Source organism: Eschrichtius robustus, chromosome 13 (genome assembly GCF_028021215.1).
Source record: "Eschrichtius robustus isolate mEscRob2 chromosome 13, mEscRob2.pri, whole genome shotgun sequence".
NCBI classification, from domain to species: Eukaryota; Metazoa; Chordata; class Mammalia; order Artiodactyla; family Eschrichtiidae; genus Eschrichtius; species Eschrichtius robustus.
The window spans coordinates 41,964,560-41,989,462 of record NC_090836.1 but is presented as its reverse complement, the minus strand read 5'-3'; the positions used below and the strand labels follow the sequence as shown (position 1 = coordinate 41,989,462).

The window sequence follows — 24,903 nt, the reverse complement described above, 5'->3', positions numbered from 1 at the left end:
TTGGTATTTTTCATTTGTTTAGTTTTCTATGTATTTATCTCAAAATCTTCCCCCAGTTGCCTAAATCCCTTCTCAGAATATCTAGACACAGGAGATATTCTATCAACTTCATCTCCTTGAGGACATCTCTGCTGGAGACCTCTGACCAACACCAGTCTGAGTTTATTCCCCCGCCCCCACACACACACATCTGCAAGCTACCATCTCGTTTCTCATTGCTGGGCATTTTCTTTGCCTTTCTCCTTTGCTGGATCTTTTATTTGCCAGTTTCCATATCTTTCTCTTTCTTGACTTATTCCCTCTTTTTGGAGGAGACCATCTTCCGGAAGCTTCCTCAGAAAGGAGGAGGTAAATTGTTTTCAAACTTTGCGTGTTTGACAACACCATTATTCTATTCTGACACGATCCATTGTTTCGCTGGGACTTGAATTTCTTTGGAATTATGATGGCATTGCAACGTGACCTTCTAGCTTTGGTCATTGCTCTTGAGATGTCTGAAGTCTTTTAACTCCTTATCCTTTGTAAGTGACTTTTTCCCCCTCTCTGAACCTCTCCTTGTCTCCAGTGTTCTAAAATGGCAGTGATATGTCTTAGAGAGGCTATTTGTAGTGCTGGGCACTCAGTGCCCCTAACTTCTGGGAAATAATCTTGAATCATCCCATTAGTGATTTCTTCGCTTCCATTTTCTTTCTTATTTTTGGAACTCCTATAATTCAGATGATGGATCTGCTGGACTGGTCCTTCACATTTCTTGTTTTTCTCTCCTACTTTTCATCTTTTTTGTCTATGGGAGATGTCCTCAACGTTTATCTTCCTATTCTTCTACTGAGTTTTTCAATATTTTAAAGAGTTTTATTACTCTCACTTTATTTTTGTTCTCCAGCTATTCCTTTTTATAGCATCTTATTTTGTTTCAAAGTTGCAATAGGTTATCTCTGACACTATTAATGATGGTTTAAGTTTTCTTCTCTTGCATAATCACTGTTTTCTCTAAATTTCTTTTTCTGTGGTTTTGATCTCTTTCATGTTAGATTCTTTGGTTGAAGGTCTTATAATCCCTGGTTGTCTGCTCACATTTAAGGATGGGTTACCAAAATCCCAGTGAGGAGCGTTTGTGCTCTGTGGGCTGAGGTACATGGGTGGGGCTTGTCTCCAAGAGCTTCACTGCAGGGAAACTCTGATGTCACATCTTTAGGCCTTCCTTCTTGGGGTGGTCAGCAATCTGGCACAACTAATTCCATTTGCCGTATGGTTGCCCCACTTCTGCCTTAGGATTCATCCTTCTCTAGTCTGTCAGCAACCACTCATCCATATGCTTAACAGCTTCCTAAAGTATTTTGCTCGTCTCCTCTCCTGTTTCCCTGTCTTTGTGCACTTATGCCTTAAAAAAATCCCTTTGCTATAGTTTTAGTATATTTTTAGTAGAACAAAATTAGATACGTGTGTTCGATCTACCATTTTTACCCAGAAACTTTAAATATATTTTAAATATTTTTAAAACGGTAGTTTAAAAATATATACACTCAAATGTCCTACATATCAAATTTTTGGGTTTGTCAAAACAAGCTTGTTGACATCGAATGATCTTATAATACAGAGATATCATGAAGTTGAACTTACAAATGTATCCTAATAAGACATTGCTTTTATCTGTTTTAGATAGTGAGGTTCTACAGAAGGCTTTGCTTGCAAAAGGGGGTTAGCTGCTTTTTACAAAAAGGTTTAGAAACATCTCTTCTGGGCTGCTGATCAACTAGTGTGACCCTTGAACTGTGGTGAAGGTGCTGCTACTGGCCTGAACTGCATGGGAGAGGGGCTTGGAGGAGGGAGCATCCCAGCCCCAAGGGTAAAGGGAAGGAAAATAGAGAAGACTTGCCACCTGAGAAAAGAGAAAGAGTTATTTCCTTATACCCTCCTAACTTCCAGCCCCTTGCACTGTCTGCCCACAATCCCTCCACAGTCTTGGGCATTATAAAACATTGCATTTTAAAAAATCAGCTTTATTGAGGTATAGTTTACACATAATAAAATTCACCAGTTTTAAGTGTAGGGTACAGTGAATTTTCACAAATGGTACAGTCATGTAAACACCACCATAATCATGACATAAAACATTTCCTTCCCTCAGAAACGTTCTTTGTTCCCTTTTGCAGTCAGTCGCTTCTCCCTCATCTGGCTCCTGTCATCTACTGATCTGCTTTCTGTCACTATAGTTTTGCATCTCTAGAATTTCATATGAATGGAGTCATACAGTGTGTGGTAGTTTGTGTCTGCCTTCTTTCACTTGGTATAAAGCTTTTGAGATTATCCATGTTGTTGCATGTATCAGTAGTTCATTCTTTTTTAATGTGAAGTAGTATATTTCATTGCATGGACATACTGCAGTTTGTTTATGCGTTCACCAGTTGATGGACATTTAGGTTGTTTGTAGGTTTGAGCTATAACAAATAGAGCTGTTTATAAATATTTGTGCATATAGATCTGTGTGTGGACATATGTTTTCATTTCTCTTGGGTAGATTTCATTTCTCTTGGGTATATACTTAGGAATGGGAATTGTGTGGTAATGTATATTTAACTTTTAAAAAACTGCCAAACAGTTTTCTAAAGTGGCTGTACCATTTTACATTCTCACCAGTAATATACAAGGGTTTCACTTTCCCAACATCCTCAACACTTGGTATCGTCACACTTTTTACTGAGGTTAACAAGTCGTGGTTTTGTTTCCCTAATGACGTTGAGAATCTTTTCATGTGCTTATTTACCATTTGAATATCTTCTTTAGTGATGTGTCTATTCAAATCTTCTACCCATTTAAAAACTGGATTGTTTTCCTTCCTGTAATGGAGTTATGGTGGTTCTTTATGTATTCTGGATACAAGTCCTTTATCAAATACATGTTTTGCAGATAATCTTTTTTCCTGTCAGCGGCTTCCATTTTATTTTCTTTTATGTCTATGTTATGTCTGTGTTTTGCTTGTAATGTTTTGTCTGGTTTTTGTAGCAAGGTAATGCTAACCGAATAAAATGATTTGAGAAGTGTTCCATACTGTTCAGTTTTCTCAAAGAGTTTATATAGAGTTGTATTATGTTTTCCTTAAATGTTTGGCAAAAAATTTACCAATAAAGCTGTCTGGGGCTGGAGTTTTCCTTGAAGGAAAGGTTTTTAATTATTAATTTAATATCTTTAATTGATTGAGGGCTTTTCAGGTTTTCTTTTTTATTGAGCTTTAATAGATTGTATCTATTAAAGGAATTTGTCTAATTCACCAAGTTTATTGGCATAACGTTTTTTCATAATACTCTCTTATTATTCCCACTGTAGAGTCTGTAATGGTGTCCCCTTGTTATTCCTGATGTTTGTAGATTGTGTCTTTTTTTTCCCCTGGTAAAAGCTGGCCAGAGCTTTATCAATTTATTATCTTTTCAAAAAACCAGGTTTTGGTAATTGCATTGATTTTCTCCATTTTTGTTTGTTTTCTATTTTATTTATTTTATTCTTAACCATATTATTTCCTTCTGCTTGAGTTTCTCTGTTCTTCCTTACCTAGTTTCTTCCTCTAAGCACTGCTTTGGCAGCATCCTACAAATCTTGATATGTCATGTTTTCATTTTCACTCAGTTCAAAATTTCATAATTTTCCTTGTCATTTCTGCTTTGATTCATGGATTATATAGAAGTGTGTTGTTTAATTTACAAATATTTGGGAATTTTCCCAGATATCTCTCAATTATTGACTTATAGTTTAATTCCATTGTGATCAGAGAACATATTTTATATGATTCTAATCTTAAGTTTATTGATATTTGTTTTATGGTCCAGATTATTATTCCATATACATTTGGAAATAATGCATCCTGCTGTTGTTGGGTGAGATGTTCTATAAATGTCAATTGAGTCAAGCTGGTTGATAGTGTTTTTCAAAACCTCTATATCCTTACTTTTTTTTTTTTCTACTTTTTCCAATTCCTGAAAGAAAAGTGTTGAAATCTCTAACTCTAATTGTGGATTTATCCATTTCTCCTTTCACTTCTATAAGTTTTTCACTTCATGTATTTTGAAGCTATGTTATTAGGTATATATATATATATATATATATATATATATATATGGGATTATGTCACCTTTATTAGTTAACACCTTTATCATTATGGAATATCCCTCCCTTTTTATCTTTGCTAATCTTTCTTGTTCTAAAATCTGAAATTAATATAGCCACTCTAGCTTTCTTTTGATTAGTACTAGCATGGTTTATTTCTTTCCATCTTTTAACATATATGTATCTTTTTATTTAAAGTGTGTTTCTTGTAGACAGAACATAATTGAGTATTGGGCTTTTCTTAATTGAATCTTATAATCTATCTTTTAATTGGCTTGTTTAGATCATTTATTTGTGATCTAATTTTTTAAATAAATGTATGGGTTTTAAAAAATTAATTTATTTATTTGGCTGCATCGGGTCTTAGTTGCGGCATGTGGGATCTTTTGTTGCGGCACACGGGCTCTTCGTTGTGGTGCACGGGCTTCTCTCTAGATGTGGCACACAGGCTCCAGAGTGCGCAGGCTCAGTAATTGCAGTACGTGGGCTCTCTAGTTGTGGTACTTGGGCTCTAGAGCTCGCCAGCTTAGATGTCCCGCAGCATGTGGCATCTTAGTTCCCTGCCCAGGGATTGAACCCACATTCCCTGCATTGGAAGGCAGATTTAACCACTGGACCACCAGGGAAGTACCTATTTGTGATCTAATTATCAGTATGATTATGTGTAAAAGAAGGAAGAAGTGGGGAGGGAGAGAAAGGGAAAAAAGGGGAAAGGACCCCAGATTGGGAATCAGAAAAGCAGGTTGAAGTCCTGACTCTGTACTTCCCAGCTCTATAACTTTAGATAAGTCTCATAACTCTGAGCCTCAGCTGGCTCTACATGTTTGTAAGGATAAATACGTTATTTGTAACCTACAACATGCTCTGAAATCATAAGGGATTAAAGGACCATCCAGTGCCAGATGTATAGATAGACAGGTATCCATAAACCAGGGTGTGACTGCCTCAAAGACGGAACTAGGTCTCACTCTTTTTTGTATTTCTAGCATCTAGCCCCATGCCTGGAACATAGAATGTTACCAATAAGTGTTCGTTGAGTAAATGAGGCAATGAAAGAATTAACTTTGAATAAGTGAATGAATGATAGTATATAAAAGACAAGTGGGTGTCAGGTGACAAGTTGTTAAGTGGCTATGGCATTGCCAAGAACTGAACTTACAATGTTTAATTCCTTATCTGTTAAATGTTTCAGTAACATGGAAGAATAATTTGCACATATATGTATTTTTACTTACATATTCATTAATTCAACAAATGTTTATTAAGTGCCTACTATATACCAGGCAAAGTTCTAGTCCTGGGCATACAATGATGTCCATTTTAATCATTTGTTTTAAAAAGGCCTCTGGCACTGATGATTACCTTCAGTGACAGTGTTGGTTAAGCCCTGACCCCTGGTGCAAATTGAAATATATTCTCATTAGTTATTGATTGGCTGTAATTTTTTTTTAATTAAAAGTTCTTTGGGAAACGAACTTTTTCTAATTGCTGTTTTCTACTTTTAGCCGTTAATATTTAGTTTGGGAGCATAACATTTAATGATTTTTAAAAAGCAACAGGTCAAGTTAATATATATTAGGTGATAGATTAAAAAGCTAGATAATCAAGCGGATAGATGACAGGGAGTCATTCTTCCAATCAACCTGATGATGTCACTGGAGAAAAGAAGATCAGTTGGAACGTGATGTCTGGCAGTTACAGGGAGCTGTGGCTAGGAAGAGGGTACTCAGGAGCTGCCCTGGAGTCCTTAACCCCCAAGCAGCCAACATCGTGTGTCCAGGCCCCTGTACCAGAGACACAGGACCTCTTTGTGACTGACAGAGTGATCAAAAATGGAGAAAGACGAACCCCCACTGTTGGTGACCCCTGCGTCAGTGAAAGCCATCATCTCAAGAATTGAGGCTGCCCAACTAACTCGGGCTCAGGAGGTAACCCCTTGAGATGAGGGTGTCACCCTTCTGTTGGGGTCTGATGTGGAGGCTGGGGACTGAGCCCAGATTTGGATAAGATTCCAGCTCTGGGCCCTCAGGGGTCCTGGGATCCTCAGCAAGCTGGGTTTGTGGACAGACTAGTGGAGGGTGAGCTGGAATCAAACCGCCCCCAAGGCAGGGATCGGCCCAGGAAGCAGGCAGCCCACAGAGAAGCCCTAGGTTGGCCCTGAGACACATCATGGTGGGTCCTACCGGGGCAGGAGGAGGGGCCCAGAGTTCATGATTGGGGTCTGTTCTTGGCAACCTGTCCGAGTGCCCCAAGCTGAGCCCTAGAAGCTCGCAGGGAAATGGCCAAAGATTCAAATCACCCTGCACGTGAGCCTCTGGTGCATTTTTTTAATGGGAGCCTCTGATCCTGAGGGTTTCTTGGGGCCTCATTTTTCTAGTCTGTTGCCTCTGGATCCTTGTGAGGAGAGATGTGGAGAAGTCCCCAGCAAATTCTGAAATTCTGAAGAAATGTTCGCTGTGGATTTTTAGTATTCTCTCCCTGAACTGGTCTTAATAATCAAAATGACAGTAATTAGAGCTAACACTTATTTTATGTGCCAGGCGCTGTCCTTAGTGCTTTACAAATACTGGTTCATTTAATCTTTACAAAAACCCTGTGACATAGGTACTATATCTCCACTTTACAAATAAGAAAACTGAGGCCCCAAGAAATTAACTGACTTGTCTAAGATCACACTACTAGGACATGGCATCTGGCGCCAGAGTTCACACCCCAAAACACTACAATCTGCTGCCTCCCATATAGGATATTTCTTCCCAGCTCTCAGACATCTTGGACAATGTCAACTGTGTCATCAACCGCTTCCAGGAAGAATTAGGATATGATTTCAAAAAAAAGGCAAAATCTCACCAGACAGAGCAAAAGGGCAAGAACAGATTCATCTTGCTGGAGAAAATTACCTCATTCTCCAATGATGCTAAGACTAAAGAGAAGCACTTGTATGAAATTCTCCACTGGCTAGGTGACTGGGGTGAGTTTGCAGGCTGGGTGCAGTCCTGAGGGCGGGTGCCTTCCCCCCAAGACACTGGTCCCAACTCACTCAGCCTCCTCCTTTCCCCTACCCTAGGTCGGCATTTGCTGGGAGGGGAGGGCAGGGTGGTGGGTGCAGAAGGCGCAAAAGACACATCGCAGCGCCTCTCCAGTGAAACATTGTCCCACTCATGTCGTAGCATATCACCTCTATTCCCTAGAGAGGCAAACAAGTCATTGTCCAAAACATAGTAGATTGTGATATTAGGTGCATATGTGATGAAGCCTAAGTCATGGGTTCATTATTACATCTCATTTTTTAGTAAGATAGAACCTAAATGCAAACTCACACTAGCTGTTTTATTTTTTATTTTTCCAGCTTTACTGAGATATAATTGACAAACAACATTGTGTAAATTTAAAGTGTACATGTGATTATTTTATATATAAACATATACATGTATATAGTGAAATGATTATCACAATAACATATCACCTCACATAGTCACCCTTTGTTGTGTGTGTGGTGAGAATATTTAAGATCTACTCTCTTAGCAAATTTCAAATACAGGCATACCTTGGATATTGCAGGTTCAGTTCTAGACCACCACAATAAAGTGGATATCATAATAAAGTGAATCATGCGAATTTTTTGGCTTCCCAGTACATGTAAAAGTTATGTTTATACTCTACTGTAGTCTATTAAGTGTGCAATAGCATTATGTCTAAGAAAACAATGTACATTAAATATACTTTATCGCTAAAAAGTTCTAACCATCATCTGACAATGCAGGGTTTGCACAAACTTTCAATTTTTAAAAAATGCAGTATTTGCAAACAACAATAAAGCAAAGCGTGATAAAATGAGGTATGCCTGTATACAATACAGTATTATTAACTGTAGTCACCATGCTGTACATTAGGTCTCCAGAACTTATTCATCTTATAATTGAAAGTTTGTACCCTTTGACCAACATCTCCCCATTTCTCTCACCTCCCAGCCTCTGATAACCACCAATTTACTCTCTGTTTCTGTGAGTTCAACTTTTTTTAGATTCCACATATAAGTGAGATCATATGGTATTTGTCTTTCTTTCTCTGTCTGACTTATTTCACTTAGTGTAATACCCTCAAGGTCCATTCATGTTGTTGCAAATGGCAGGATTTCCTTCTGTGTTATGACTTAATAATATAGATCTTCCTTAGCTTATGATGGGGTTATGTCCCAATAACCCCATCATAAGTTGAAAATACCGTAAATTGAAAATGTGTTTAATATACCTAACCTACCAAACATCACAGCTTAGCCTAGCCTACCTTAAATGTGTTCAGAACACTTGCATTAGCCTACGGTTGGGCAAGATCATCTAACACAAAGCCTATTTTATAATAAAGTGTTTAATATCTCATGTAATTTATTGAAGACTATACTGAAAGTGAAAAACAGAATGGCTGTATGCATACAGATGGTTGTAAGTGTATCCGTTGTTTACCCCTGTGATTTTGTGGCCACTTAGAGCTGTAGCTTGCTGTTACTGCCTAGCATCATGAGAGAGTATTGTACCATATATCACTAGCGTGGGAAAAGATCAAAATTCAAAATTTGAAGTATGACTTCTACTGAATGCGTATCACTTTCGCATCATTGTAAAGTCAATAAATCATAAGTTGAACCATCATAAGTTGGGGACTATCTGTATTTCGTTATATATACTACATTTTCTCTATCCATTCATCCACTGACTGACACTTAGGTTGTTTCCATGTCTTGACTGTTGTAAATAATGCTTCAGTGAACATGGGCATGCAGAAATCTCTTGGAGACAGTGATTTTGTTTCCTATGGATATATACCCAGAAGTGAGATTGCTGGACTATATGGTAATTCTATTTTTGTTGTTGTTGTTGTTGTTGTTTTATACTGCAGGTTCTTATTAGGCATCAATTTTCTACACATCAGTGTATACATGTCAATCCCAATCGCCCAATTCAGCGCACCACCATCCCCACCCCACCGCAGTTTTCCCCCCTTGGTGTCCATATGTCCATTCTCTACATCTGTGTCTCAACTTCTGCCCTGCAAACCGGCTCATCTGTACCATTTTTCTAGGTTCCACATACATGCATTAATATACTATATTTGTTTTTCTCTTTCTGACTTACTTCACTCTGTATGACAGTCTCTAGATCCATCCACGTCTCAACAAATGACTCAATTTCGTTCCTTTTTATGGCTGAGTAATATTCCATTGTATATATGTACCACATCTTTATCCATTCGTCTGTTGATGGGCATTTAGGTTGCTTCCATGACCTGGCTATTGTAAATAGTGCTGCAATGAACATTCGGGTGCATGTGTCTTTTTGAATTACGGTTTTCTCTGGGTATATGCCCAGTAGTGGGATTGCTGGGTCATATGGTAATTCTATTTTTAGTTTTTTAAGGAACCTCCATATTGTTCTCCATAGTGGCTGTACCAATTTACATTCCCACCAACAGTGCAAGAGGGTTCCCTTTTCTCCACACCCTCTCCAGCATTTGTTGTTTGTAGATTTTCTGATGATGCCCATTCTAACAGGAGTGAGGTGATGCCTCATTGTAGTTTTGATTTGCATTTCTCTAATAATTAGTGATGTTGAGCATCTTTTCATGTGCTTCGTGGCCATCTGTATGTCTTCTTTGGAGAAATGTCTATTTAGGTCTTCTGCCCATTTTTGGATTGGGGTGTTTGTTTCTTTAATATTGAGCTGAATGAGCTGTTTATATATTTTGGAGATTAATCCTTTGTCCGTTGATTCGTTTGCAAATATTTTCTCCCATTCTGAGGGTTGTCTTTTCGTCTTGTTTATGGTTTCCTTTGCTGTGCAAAAGCTTTGACGTTTCATTAGGTCCCATTTGTTTATTTGTGTTTTTATTTCCATTACTCTAGGAGGTGGATCAAAAAAGATCTTGCTGTGATTTATGTCAAAGAGTGTTCTTCCTATGTTTTCCTCTAAGAGTTTTATAGTGTCCAGTCTTACATTTAGGTCTCGAATCCATTTTGAGTTTATTTTTGTGTATGGTGTTAGGGAGTATTCTAATTTCATTCTTTTACATGTAGCTGTCCAGTTTTCCCAGCACCACTTATTGAAGAGACTGTCTTTTCTCCATTGTATATCTTTGCCTCCTTTGTCATAGATTAGTTGACCATAGGTGCGTGGGTTTATCTCTGGGCTTTCTATCTTGTTCCATTGATCTATGTTTCTGTTTTTGTGCCAGTACCATATTGTCTTGATTACTGTAGCTTTGTAGTATAGTCTGAAGTCAGGGAGTCTGATTCCTCCAGCTCCGTTTTTTCCCCTCAAGACTGCTTTGGCTATTCGGGGTCTTTTATGTCTCCATACAAATTTTAAGATGATTTGTTCTAGTTCCGTAAAAAATGCCATTGGTAATTTGATAGGGATTGCATTGAATCTGTAGATTGCTTTGGGTAGTATAGTCATTTTCACAATGTTGATTCTTCCAATCCAAGAACATGGTATATCTCTCCATCTGTTGGTATCATCTTTAATTTCTTTCATCAGTGTCTTATAGTTTTCTGCATACAGGTCTTTTGTCTCCCTAGGTAGGTTTATTCCTAGGTATTTTATTCTTTTTGTTGCAATGGTAAATGGGAGTGTTTCCATAATTTCTCTTTCAGATTTTTCATCATTAGTGTATAGGAATGCAAGAGATTTCTGTGCATTAATTTTGTATCCTGCAACTTTACCAAATTCATTAATTAGCTCTAGTAGTTTTCTGGTGGCAGTTTTAGGATTCTCTATGTATAGTATCATGTCATCCGCAAACAGTGACAGTTTTACTTCTTCTTTTCCAATTTGTATTCCTTTTATTTCTTTTTCTTCTCTGATTGCCGTGGCTAGGACTTCCAGAACTATGTTGAATAATAGTGGTGAGAGTGGACATCCTTGTCTCGTTCCTGATCTTAGAGGAAATGCTTTCAGTTTTTCACCATTGAGAATGATGTTTGCTGTGGGTTTGTCATATATGGCCTTTATTATGTTGAGGTAGGTTCCCTCTATGCCCACTTTCTGGAGAGTTTTTATCATAAATGGGTGTTGAATTTTGTCGAAAGCTTTTTCTGCATCTATTGAGATGATCATATGGTTTTTATTCTTCAATTTGTTAATATGGTGTATCACATTGATTGATTTGCGTATATTGAAGAATCCTTGCATCCCTGGGATAAATCCCACTTGATCGTGGTGTATGATCCTTTTAATGTGTTGTTGGATTCTGTTTGCTAGTATTTTGTTGAGGATTTTTGCATCTATATTCATCAGTGATATTGGTCTGTAATTTTCTTTTTTTGTAGTGTCTTTATCTGGTTTTGGTATCAGGGTGATGGTGGCCTCATAGAATGAGTTTGGGAGTGTTCCTTCCTCTGCAATTTTTTGGAAGAGTTTGAGAAGGATAGGTGTTAGCTCTTCTCTAAATGTTTGATAGAATTCACCTGTGAAGCCATCTGGTCCTGGACTTTTGTTTGTTGGAAGATTTTAATCACAGTTTCAATTTCATTACTTGTGATTGGTCTGTTCATATTTTCTGTTTCTTCCTGGTTCAGTCTTGGAAGGTTATACCTTTCTAAAAATTTGTCCATTTCTTCCAGGTTGTCCATTTTCTTGGCATAAAGTTGCTTGTAGTAATCTCTTAGGATGCTTTGTATTTCTGCAGTGTCTGTTGTAACTTCTCCTTTTTCATTTCTGATTTTATTGACTTGAGTCCTCTCCCTCTTTTTCTTGATGAGTGTGGCTAATGGCTTATCAATTTTGTTTATCTTCTCAAAGAACCAACTTTTAGTTTTATTGATCTTTGCTATTGTTTTCTTTGTTTCTATTTCATTTATTTCTGCTCTGATCTTTATGATTTCTTTCCTTCTGCTAACTTTGGGTTTTGTTTGTTCTTCTTTCTCTAGTTTCTTTAGGTGTAAGGTTAGATTGTTTACTTGAGATTTTTCTTGTTTCTTTAGGTAGGCTTGTATAGCTATAAACTTCCCTCTTAGAACTGCTTTCGCTGCATCGGATATGTTTTGGGTCGTCGTGTTTTCATTGTCATTTGTCTCTAGGTATTTTTTTATTTCCTCTTTGATTTCTTCAGTGATCTCTTGGTTATTTAGTAATGTATTGTTTAGCCTCCATGTGTTTGTCTTTTTTACGTTTTTTTCCCTGTAATTCATTTCTAATCTCATAGCGTTGTGGTCAGAAAAGATGCTTGATATGATTTCAATTTTCTTAAATTTACTGAGGCTTGATTTGTGACCCAAGATGTGATCTATCCTGGAGAATGTTCCGTGCGCACTTGAGAAGAACGTGTAATCTGCTGTTTTTGGATGGAATGTCCTATATATATCAATTAAATCGATCTGGTCTATTGTGTCATTTAAAGCTTCTGTTTCCTTATTTATTTTCATTTTGGATGATCTGTCCATTGGTGTAAGTGAGGTGTTAAAGTCCCCCACTATGACTGTGTTACTGTCAATTTCCTCTTTTATAGCTGTTAGCAGTTACCTTATGTATTGAGGTGCTCCTATGTTGGGTGCATATATATTTATAATTGTTATATCTTCTTCTTGGATTGATCCCTTGATCATTATGTAGTGTCCTTCCTTGTCTCTTGTAACATTCTTTATTTTAAAGTCTATTTTATCTGATATGAGTATAGCTACTCCAGCTTTCTTTTGATTTCCATTTGCATGGAATATCTTTTTCCATCCCCTCACTTTCAGTCTGTATGTGTCCCTAGGTCTAAAGTGGGTCTCTTGTAGACAGCATATATATGGGTCTTGTTTTTGTATCCATTCAGCCAGTCTATGTCTTTTGGTTGGGGCATTTAATCCATTCACGTTTAAGGTAATTATCGATATGTATGTTCCTATGACCATTTTCTTAATTGTTTTGGGTTTGTTTTTGTAGGTCCTTTTCTTCTCTTGTGTTTCCCACTTAGAGAAGTTCCTTTACCATTTGTTGTAGAGCTGGTTTGGTGGTGCTTAATTCTCGTAGCTTTTGCTTGTCTGTAAAGCTTTTGATTTCTCCATCAAATCTAAATGAGATCCTTGCCGGGTAGAGTAATCTTGGTTGTAGGTTCTTCCCTTTCATCACTTTAAGTATATCATGCCACTCCCTTCTGGCTTGCAGAGTTTCTGCTGAGAAATCAGCTGTTAACCTTATGGGAGTTCCCTTGTATGTTATTTGTCGTTTTTCCCTTGCTGCTTTCAATAATTTTTCTTTGTCTTTAATTTTTGCCACTTTGATTACTATGTGTCTCGGCATGTTTCTCCTTGGGTTTATTCTGTATGGGACTCTCTGCGCTTCCTGGACTTGGGTGGCTATTTCCTTTCCCATGTTAGGGAAGTTTTCGACTATAATCTCTTCAAATATTTTCTCTGGTCCTTTCTCTCTCTCTTCACCTTCTGGGACCCCTATAATGCGAATGTTGTTGCGTTTAATGTTGTCCCAGAGGTCTCTTAGGCTGTCTTCATTTCTTTTCATTCTTTTTTCTTTAGTCTGTTCCGCAGCAGTGAATTCCACCATTCTGTCTTCCAGGTCACTTATCCGTTCTTCTGCCTCAGTTATTCTGCTATTGATTCCTTCTAGTGTAGTTTTCATTTCAGTTATTGTATTGGTCATCTCTGTTTGTTTGTTCTTTAATTCTTCTAGGTCTTTGTTAATCATTTCTTGCATCTTCTCAATCTTTGCCTCCATTCTTATTCCGAGGTCCTGGATCATCTTCACTATCATTATTCTGAATTCTTTTTCTGGAAGGTTGCCTATCTCCACTTCATTTAGTTGTTTTTCTGGGGTTTTTTCTTGTTCCTTCATCTGGTACATAGCCCTCTGCCTTTCCATCTTGTCTATCTTTCTGTAACTGTGGTTTTTGGTCCACAGGCTGCAGGATTGTAGTTTTTCTTCTGGTAATTCTATTTTTAATTTTTTGAGGAACCTCCATACTGGTTTCCAAAATGGTTATACCAATTTACATTCCCACCAACAGTGCACAAGGGTCCCCTTTTCTTCAGGTCCTCACCATTGCTTGTTATCTCGTCTTTTATACATAATAGCTATCCTAACAGGTCTGAGGTACTATCTCGTTGTGGCTTTGATTTGCATTTCCCTGATGATTAGTGATGTTGAACACCTTTTCATATACCTGTTGGCCATTTGTATATCTTCTTTAGAAAAATGTCTATTCATATCCTTTGCCCATTTTTTAATCGGATTATTTGTTTTTTTGCTATTAAGTTGTGTGAGTTCCTTATAGATTTTGGATATTAACTCCTTATTAAATACATGGTTTGCATGTATTTTCTCCCGTTCTGTAGGTTGAGGCTTTTCACTTTGATGATCATTTCTTTTACTGTGCAGAAACTTTTTAATTTGATGTAGTTCCACTTATTTATTTTTGCTTTTGTTGCCTTTGCTTTTGGTGTCATATCCAAAAAAAGTCATTGCCAAGACCAATATCAAGAAGCTCTTCCCCTATGTTTTCTTTTAGGAGTTTTATGGTTTCTGGGCTTGTATTTAAGTTTTTAATTAATTTAGAGTTAATTTTTGTGAGTGGTGTAAGATAGGAGTCCGATTTCATTTTTTTGCATGTAAATGTACAGGTTTACCAGCACCACTTATTGAAGAGATTATCCTTTCCCCATTGAGTGTTCTTGGCTCCCTTGTCAAATATTAGCTGACCGTATATGCATGGGTTTATTTCTGAGCTCTTGATTCTGGCCCATTTATCTATGTGTCCGTTTATACGCCAGTGCCATAGTGTTTTGTTTACTATAGCTTTGTAATATAGCTTAAAATCAGGTAGTGTGATGCCTCCAGCTTTGTTTTTCTTTCTCGAGAATGCTTTGGCTATTTGGGGTCTTTTGTGGTTCTGTATGAATTTCAGGATTGTTCTTCCTAGTTCTGTGGAAAATGCCATTGAGATTTTGATAGGGATTGCACTGAATCTATGGATGACTTTGGGTAGTATAGACATTTTAACAATATTAATTCTTCTGATCCATGAACATGGGTTATCTTTCCATTTACGTGTCTTCTTTAATTTCTTTCATTAATGTCTTATGGTTTTCACTGTAGAGATCCTTCACCTCCCTTGTTAAATTTATTCCTAAGTATTTTATTGTTTTGATGCTATTGTAAATGGGATTGTTTTCTTTATTTCTTTTTTGGATAGTTAATTGTTAGTGTGTAAAAATGCAACTGACTTTTGTATGTTGATTTTGGATCCTGTAACTTTATTGAATTTGTTTATTAGTTCTAATTGTTTTTTGTGGAGCACACTAGCTATTTTATAGAGGGACTCAAGGTTGATATTCAAAGTACTGAATGGATACTGAGCCAAACAGCACTGATGCCAGCTGTAAGCAACTGGTATAGCCATTTGGGTGTGGACCAGCTGCATGCAGCCCTGGAGCCAGATGCTACCCCCGTTAAGATCAGAGTTATCGGATCAGGAGACCTCAGTCTGGTGTGAGGTATGGTGGATGCTGCAGTGTTGGAGGAAGATGGTATAGGGATATGCCCTACCCCTACTCACACTGCCCTGCCCCTGAGGAGCTCTCGGTTCAGTGGTCCTTCAGCTGCCCCCAAGAACTAAGCAGGGCTGTTGACTGCAGTTAATTCATTTAATCGTCCAGATATTGGACTAGGCAATGAGGATAGAGCAATAACAAGATAGGCACATTCCTGGCCTTGTAGTACAACAGTGCTGTTCCATGTCTATGCATATTTTCTACATGGCAGGTCTCATGTTAATCATTTCACTTGTATTATCTCATTTAATCCATACCCAACCCTTTTTTGGCAAGGATACTAAGACTCAGGGGAATAAGTGACTTGCTCAACATCATACAGCTAATAAGAGGTTAAACCAATCCATCCTCAAAGACTGCTGGTGTAACCCCTGTGCTATAGGGCTATTTGGGGCTCCCTAGAGGACATACTATTCGCAGCCTGCATCTCCCACTCTCTCTCCAGGTGACAGTCTGACCTATGAGATCAGGAACAGGAAGAGTGAGGAGGAAGAGGAAGCCCTGGATGAATGGATCGAGGTGATGGAGAAGGTGTTACCTCTCTCCCTCATCGCCACCAAAGGAGGCATCGAGTCTCTCATTTCCGTCTGCTCCACTCTCATTGAAGGACAAAGAAAAGGGGCACAAAGTAGGTTCCAGGAGCACCTGGCAGGGGAGCTGGGTGGGGTGGATGCCACCTCAAGGAAAGAAGTCACACACCAGGGTCTATGGGAGTCTTTCTGATTCTCCTCCATAACAAAAGCTTTAGCTGAGATGGATGGTCAGTGGTAAGAGGTTGGGGTGGTGGACCCAAGCTGAGAAGTGAGCAGTTCTGGGCTGTCCCTCAGGGCTGAAGGAAGGTGTGATGTGGAGACAGGTCCTTGTTGGTGCTCCCTGGAGCTGTGGCCTCATGCAGGTTCTGGGGAACAAGGCTGGAAGGTCAGAAAGGGTGGAGTTTATAGCTAGAGGTAGAGAAACATCCTTTCCTTAAACCAAACCCAGATGCAGAGCCAAGCAGTCTGGTGAGACTCAGCTGGAGGCCCTTCTAGAACCTTCTCGATTGTGGCTACTCCAGAAGTAGCCAGTCAACAACATGGCTCAACCTTGAAATATTACTCCTCTCAGCACTAGAAGGGGCCCGAGATTATCTAACTGCCACATTTTGTAGATGAGAACATTGAAGCTCAGAGAAGAGAAGGATCCACAAGGAAAGCCTGTGGCAAACCTAGGCCCCACGCATAGGTTTTCTGGCTTCTTAATCTTACTCAAGAGTATGGGCTTCGGAGTCAGACAAACCTGAGTTTGAATCCCAATTTCTAGCTGTGTGACTTTGGGCAAGTTACTTCATCTTTCTGAACCTCACTTTCCTCATATGCAAAGTGAGGAGAACATTGCCTACTTTACAGGGTTTCACGTGGTGTGAGGCATCTGGCACCGTGCTTAGAACGCACACTCAGGGCTTAATAAACAAGAGCTAACATTATCATTTTACCATTGATTTCATGACCAGGTTCCTTACCAGTCAAGCAAGGTCGATAGCTGGGGGAGGGAGGAAGCAAGGAAAGGTGGAGGAGAAGGAGACAATCTCTCCTACTATCCTTGTCATATTATGTCTTGAAATATAGTTATTTGTTTACTTGATTTATTTCCTTGCTAGGTTATAAATTTCTGGAGGGCAAAGACTGTGTCTTATTCATTTTTTTAGGGATTAGTTATTGAGCACTTTCTAGGTGCCTGGTACAGTGCTTGGTACTAAACATGCATAATCTACTTACGTCCCATGAAGTAAATGCTATGATTATCCCCATTTTTCAGAAATAGAGGTGCTGAGAAGTTAGGAAACTTGCCTAAAGCAAGTGGTAAGGATGGGATTCAAGCCCGAGTTATCTGACTCTAGAATCCATGCTCTGAACCGTTAGAGCATATGGCCTCTCTGACAGTATTAGCTAAATGCTAGCTTGATTTCAGTGTCATTTAATTTCCATATTTCCTTTAGCCCCTCTTCCAAAGTTAGCCAGTGTTTTGTCTGCCAGTGATGTTCACTGAATGAGAAATGAATGGATGCTCCAAGATAATCACTCCAGCAGCTCTACACATGGTAGATCCAAGGGGATACAACTATGACCATGGACTATCCCTGAGGAGCTGAAGTCTGCATATGAATGGGTTTGAACACAAAGTGCACAATCGGTGTTTATGTACATTTTCCTGCTTTCATCAAAGTATCAAAGGAGTTCATGAGCCCCAAAATGGAAAAAGACATTAGTCATTATAAAAGAATGTGAACCGTTGCAGGACCATGTGATAAATTCTCTACAAACACAGTCCAGTGGTAACAGGAAAGAGAAATACAACTTCTCAGGTGATCTAGAGTCTAAGTGCCAGGTGGGCTTCCAGAATTTAGATAGTTGGCAATAGGTAGCCAAACAGAGATATTGAGACTGGGAAGTAGCATGATAAGAAAAATCACTCTACTCCAGGGAAATATGGAGGATCAGGAGTGTGTTGAGTTGGGTTGAACTGGATTGAATAGGTCCAGACCCCTCTGGGTCCTGCAGGTGCTGTGGAGCTGACAGACCCTGACAAGTAAGCTCTGAGCAAGCTCTGAGCCCAGCAGAGATCTCTCCTGACAGTATCTCCCCTGGCCTCATATAATGCCCCAGCTCCTTATTGCCAAAGCCCTAAGAAGGTTGGATAGGAATTTGGCCAAGCAGGGTGTGGAGAATCAGTATAATTCTTGGATCCATGCGAGTTTATTGCCTTTGTTCTCTCCACCTCTCCTAGTGTCCAAACGCACCTTCTGGCAGGGCTGGCGGGAACAAAGCCCACAAAAAGTGATATCCTGCCCTCAGCCACTGAGCCCAGAACAGATGCTCCAGGACAAGCACACTACCTGCATTAGGGTCTCCGAGGTGAAGTCCATGCTGCAGGAACTCCTGGACTCCACGATGTTCAACCAGGGGGAGGTTCGGGCCATCAGGTACATGTCTGCTGTGGTCGAGAACCTCAACAAGGCCTTGATGCTCCAGCACAAGGAGAACAGAAGCCTGGAGGCCAAATACAGGCACCTGAAAATAGAGATGACCAAAGAACTCAGCAGCCAGAGGCTGTACTTCCAGAAGTCCCTCCAAGTCCTCAAGAGTAAGAGAGATGCCCTACTAAAGCAGGTAGAAATTCTAGGGGGAAAGTACCATGACCTTCTCTTGATGAAGCATGCCTTAGAGTTCCAGCTGAAGAAGGCTCAGTCTGCTAGAGGTCAGGCAGAATACTCAGTCAAAATCTTGGTTGACTCCCCAGCCCCTGCCACGAAAGAGACCCTCCCAAAGAAAGAAACAGTCATAGAGGAAACCCAACAGGAACCCAAGAAGGAGGAGCAGTTTTCACCACTCTCCCCAAGTCCCCTGGCCATGGCCTGGGATAGTAGTGCTAGGCCTTCCACATGTCAACCACTTTCCACCATGACCGTGCATTCAAGGATTGCAGATGTGTACAGCAGCAAGGACACTGAAAATCTTCAGCCTGTGTTGCCATCCTCCATGGATCACAAGTTTCCTAAGAAATGGGAAAGACCGTCAGCAGAAAGCCCAGGCCACAAAGTCAAAGACCAGAAGGACTTCTTCCAGGAAGTGACCCAGGAGAAGGAAGGACTCCAGATGAAGTCCCATTTTCAGAAGCAGCTGTCCCCAGAGAGCTCTAGGAAGGTGGCCTTGGAGAGCAAGCCAGAGCACTGGGAAGAGGAACTCAGCTGGGAGAGGCGAAGGCAGCAGTGGCTGGAGGAGGAGGAGATGTGGCTGCAGTGTCAAGAGAAGTGGGCCCTGCTGGAGCGGGAGAAGCAGCGGCAGTGGCAGCAGGGGGAGGCAGCAAGGGGGCAGCAGCAGAGATCGGACCAGGAGCACGGGGGCCCGTGGAGGGGGCGGGAGCAGACAGGAGAGGACGTGGAGAGAATGGGCTTCATGCCCACCAGTCGATGGAGGGACTTGGAGGAGGCATCACTGGCACCTCCCCCAAGCCGGGCCCAATCTGCTCACCAAGGCAGGAGGCCACACTTGCCCAGGTCCCCTAAGACCCAGCAGCCTGCCCCCAGAAACCAGAGGACCATGAGTTCAGCCAAGTTTACTCAGAAACCACGGGCCCGCTGTGTTCCCACGAAGCCCAAGAAGACGGCCTCCCTTCCTGTCACGGGGACATCCCTCCGAAAGGTGACCCAGCCCCCTTTGCATATATCCCCAGTAACTCTGAAGGGGAAGGTATACCACGTGGATGCGGAGGCCCAGAGGAAGAACCTGCGGCTCCTGACTGAGGAGGGTCAGCTGGGGCTGCCCCACCACCTGCGCAACAAGGTGCGGGAGCTCACCACCACCGCCATGGAGCCGAACGCGCTCAAGCTGTGGTGCCTGTGCCATAAGTACATCCTCTACAGACATTTCCGGAGCCTCCGGTAGGTCCTCCCTGGCACCCACCGGCACCCACCCACACCGCTGCAATATATGGGCAGAGCCAGAACCCAGTGAGAAAGGAGGAGCATGGGGCAAGTGGGATGGGGAGAATAACCCCAGGCCTGGACAAGGTCCCCCTGAGGGAGGGTACCTGCGAAGGACACCTGACCTCGGAGCCTTGGGCAGCCCTGAAGGTGTGGGAGGTCAAGCACTTACACACTGCTCTCCCTCTAGTGAGCTTTCCTGTAAGCCTTTCATCCTGTCTTCCTACTGCCCTGTCCGTAACCCACCTATGCTCCCCCATTTGCCTTACTTTCTATTCCTGTTTCCAGCCCAGCCCAAGCCTCCTCACCTGACACCACCTCCTGCGTCTCTGCTCCCTGTTTTCCCCAGCTCTCACAGACACAGAGTCATCTCTGGTTAACAGAGTTGGGGGCAGGAGGAGGCTCCTTCACCCACTAAATCACTTCCTCTCTTCCCAGACAAGAAGTGATCAACCATGTACAAGTTGTGCAAGAAGCTGGGGCTGCCTACAAGGCCCAGAACCTCTACCTCTTCCTGGAAAACATCGATCGCCTGCAGAACCTCCAGCTGCAGGCCTGGACAGACAAGCAGAAGGACCTGGAGGAGAAGCACCGAGAGTGCCTGAGCAGCATGGTGACCATGTTCCCCAAGGTGGGCCTCCCACCCGGCGACCTTCTCAGGGGTCAGCACAGCCAGCAGGGATGGGGCCAGGGTGGAGCCATGGGGCTGTGGGGTGTACCTGGGCGCGGGGGAGCAGTTGGGAAATAGGAGAGCAGATTAAAGCCTCTGAACCAGGAAGAGGGGAAGGCAGGAGACAGCCTGAGTGTAAGGAAGGCCAGTTTTCCAATCTCCATATATGGGGAGAGCAAGAGAGGGAGGGACCCTCTAAAGGAGCTGGACAAGAAAACTTCTTCTGGAGGGGAGGTAGTTGGAGCCTGCAGTCCCGACTCTGTGCTCAGATTCTCCCTCCCCTGTGGGTCTCCCTGTCCTGCTCTTGTCTGATCTGGTTGCTCTCCAGGCTTGGTCACAGCTGTCTTCTTCACCCTCGTGCTTGCGACTCCCTTTGCTTCTCTCTGGGGACAGCTCCCCTACTTTCTCTCTCTCTTTTTTTTTTTAATGTGCTTTGTTTTTGTTGTTACGAGGTAGAACTTTTTTTTTGGCTGCATTGGGTCTTCATTGCTGTGCACGGGCTTTCTCTAGTAGCAGCGAGCGGGACTGCTCTTCGTCGCGTGCGCAGGCTTCTCATTGCGGTGGCTTCTCTTGTTATGGAGCACGGGCTCTAGGCACGTGGGCTTCAGTAGTTGTGGTGCATGGGCTTAGTTGCTCCGCAGCATGTGGGATCTTCCCAGACCAGAGCTTGAACCTGTGTCTCCTGCATTGGCAGGTGGATTCTTTTTTTTTAATAGTGTAATTTAAATTTATTTTTATTTATTTATTTATTTATTTATTTATTTATGGCTGCGTTGGGTCTTCGTTTCTGTGCAAGGGCTTTCTCTAGTTGCGGCAAGCAGGGGCCACTCTTCATCGCGGTGCGCGGGCCTCTCACTATTGCGGCCTCTCTTGTTGTGGAGCACAGGCTCCAGACGCGCAGGCTCAGTAGTTGTGGCTCACGGGCCTAGTTGCTCTGTGGCATGTGGGATCCTCCCAGACCAGGGCTCGAACCCGTGTCCCCTGCATTGGCAGGCAGATTCTCAACCACTGCGCCACCAGGGAAGCCCAGCAGGCGGATTCTTAACCACTGCACCACCAGGAAAGTCCCCCTACCCTTGACTCTTAATTGACAGTTTACCTGGATACAGAAGTCTAGGTTAGAATTCATTTTCCCTCACAATTTTGAAGGCACTGCTTATTCATTGCCTTCTAGGTTTTGATGTTGCTGTTGAGAGTCCAAAGTCATGCAGAGTCTTAATCCATTGGGTTTGACCTATTTTTATTCTCTAAGGTCTGCCTTCAGTTTCCTCTACTCTTTCCCCTGCTACCAGGGTCAGAAAAGCAGCGAGTGCTGACATGGTCCACAGGAGGCTAGCTGATGGCTTGGAGGGATTGGAGAATCCCACAGCAGTGACTCAGAATCTGCTGAGATCTCCTCTAGGGTTGGGCCAGGAGGTTAACCCCCTGAGTCCTGAGCAGCCATGGCCAGAGTCTGGGGGAAGCAGTGTCCTGAGGGATTCAGTGTTAAGTGCCGGCATCAGGCAGTTGGAAGAGCCTTGGCCATGGGGATATCTCCCAATTCAGTTTCCTATCACCTTATATTAGTCCTGATCACCTCCTGTAGGTGTCTTGACTTGCTAAATTGGTTTTGAGGTTGAGAAGGAAAGGGACCATATATATAATAATTCTTTAGGTGGCTGTGAGGGTTCCTCCAGCTCCTTCCCCAGGGCCAGGGCAGAGGCTGAATGACAAGACAGGAGAGCATTCCTGACACAACCTGGCCCCGTAACATGAGTCTCTCACAGTTCCAGCTGCTCTGGTTTCCTTTAGTTTTTTCCTTGCTGTTTTGCCCATTGTCCAGATTCTCCACAACAAAGGAGAAAACAGGAACTAAACCAGCAAAGAACAATTCAAGGAATTTCTGGGAAATGCAATACCCTGAGGTCCCAGGCTTATCTAATTGGAGGCATTCCCTGGGCCTCACCCTTTCTGCTCTGCCCCAAGTCAGGCAACGCCTCCTCTGGCACTAGAGAGAGGATGAATTCCTGTCTCCCTGATGCCTCTCTGCTGGTTCCTCTTAGCTCCAGCAGGAGTGGAACATTAACCTGAACAACCCTGTGGTCACCTCCCCAAAGTCAAGGAAAAGCAAGCCTCCCTCATCCTTACTGCGGCACATCCATTCCAGCAGCCCCTCATGCAAGCGACACCTGGAGCTCTTTATGACCAAGCACCAGCAATGTGTGCCCCTGCGGATGGCCCAGTAGGTGCACGGAAGCCGGGGGCAGCTGGCTAGGTGGGTGAGCGAGGCAGGGAGCAGGGGTGACCAGACTTGGGGGGGGCGGCTGGCAGCTCAGTGAAGGTACAGACAGGCAAAGCTCACCCCATGAGTTGCAAGGAACCTGGCTTCTTAGCTGCCCACCCAGCTCTGGCCATTGGCCCAGATGGGGGTATGTGTGTATGTGGTGTGTGGGCTTCACGGCACAGCCTGACCAAGTATGTTTCAAACTATGCAACTGAAAGACTCCTGGGACCCACAGCTGAGAACTTACAACCATTTCTACCCTGAGCATTGGTCTGGCACCTGCCACTGGTCCATCCATATAAATCAACCTGATCCTTCCCATCATGTGACCCCTGGGCTCAAAGAGAGACACCACGAGTCTCTGGGCAGCCAAGAAGAGCCACATCCACACCCCCCTAGTGTGGCCAGTTCAGGGCTTCAGGCCCAGGGCATGTGCCTGGAGGAAGAGGGGCTGTCTCGGCAGCCTCTTCCAGTAGTTCCTCAGCTAGAGGAGACCCAAGGAGGTGAGATTTAGAGTTGGGAAGGGAAGAGATGCGGCGAGGAAGGCAGTGACAACTATTTGAGAAGGAAAGAAAACCCTGCAGAGCTTGTTGCTTCCCAGTCTCTCCCTTTCTGTAAGTCTACCTTCTCATCTCTTCTTACACTTTCAACCTTCACACCCCAGCCAACAGGGGAACCAGCTGGAGGCCATCTGGAAGACTGATGTGGCCTCCTCCAGTCACCCAGTAGAAAAGAAGACCCCCACCAGCCTGTCCTGGGACCAGCTAGGGGGGTACCCAGATATTCCCCGGCTGTTGGCATTGGATGTGCATTCCTCCTACCACAAAAGCTTGAGGTCCCTCAAGGCCCGGTAAGATGCAAGGCTGGACGGTTAATCTGGATTCAGGGAGATCTGCCCACCAAGGGCAGGGGCCAGAGTACACACTTCCTGTGTCCAACCGCCCAACAGCTATCTTTCCAAACATTAATAATGACCTCATTTACTGTACCACATCAGACAGAGAGATGCTTACCTGCCTCACTGGCCATGAGCTTGGGTCCCCACACCAGCACCATTCTAGTTCTCTCAAAGGACTCCACACGGCATCTCAGAAGATCACGACAGAAGTCCTTCCTTCCCACTTGCTTCCTGGGCTGCACATGAATTGCTCAAGAGGTGTTTCTTGCCCTAGGCCTGTGGGTTATTGTCAAGGAGAGCCAGGTGCAGGTATGGAGAGATAAGAGAGACCAAAAATCCCAGGATAAACTGGGCCCGTCTTTGGCATTGTCATTTCCTTATTGCCTTCTGTAACTGCCCCTGGGAAGAGCAGCTGAGGGGAGGCGGGCAGGACTCAATGGGCCAACAAGGGACTTTTCTGGTTAGGAAGGTTCAACTCTGCCTCCCTTGGCTTGAAGATGTCAATATTGAAGACTCAAGGCTCTTTCAAGGAGCCTTTCTAGATTACTAACCCCAGCTGCCTCTTGTGGCCCTGGCCCTGCCCCAGTTAAAGATCTTTGACAGGGATGGGAATTCCCTGGCAGTCTAGTGGTTAGGATTCGGTGCTTTCACTGCCAGGGCCCAGGTTGTATCCCTGGTTGGGGAACTAAGATCCAGCAATCAATCAATCAATCAATCAATAATATCTTTGACAGGGAGAGGGCACTGATGCTTGCCAGTGTAGACCTAACCAGAACCAAGGCTGCAAAATGCTGGTGCTGCCCCCATCCTCTTGACAGGAGCTTAGGGAAGACAGGGTGGCATGGCAGCATCAAAGGAGGCTGGTCCTTGGCTCTGGTTCCGCTCTGAAGTGGGCCTGAGAGTCCCAGCTGGACATCAACATTATAGCCCACCTAGTACATAGATACCTGGTTTTCAGTTCCTGAAGCGTTCT

At 42.7% G+C, this 24,903-nt stretch overlaps 1 protein-coding gene across 1 annotated transcript in view; it reads left to right on the top strand.

The window, feature by feature from the left end:
• FAM186B (family with sequence similarity 186 member B) overlaps positions 1 to 24,903 on the top strand; it is a 27,711-nt gene extending 2,808 nt beyond the window's left edge. Inside the window, exons 3-7 of the mRNA XM_068561943.1 lie at positions 16,086 to 16,268; positions 18,404 to 20,057; positions 20,538 to 20,730; positions 22,812 to 22,990; positions 23,697 to 24,903. Of these exons, the coding sequence (XP_068418044.1) occupies positions 16,086 to 16,268; positions 18,404 to 20,057; positions 20,538 to 20,730; positions 22,812 to 22,990; positions 23,697 to 23,886 (2,399 nt within the window). The 3' untranslated portion in view covers positions 23,887 to 24,903. The remainder of the gene's footprint in view (positions 1 to 16,085; positions 16,269 to 18,403; positions 20,058 to 20,537; positions 20,731 to 22,811; positions 22,991 to 23,696) is intronic.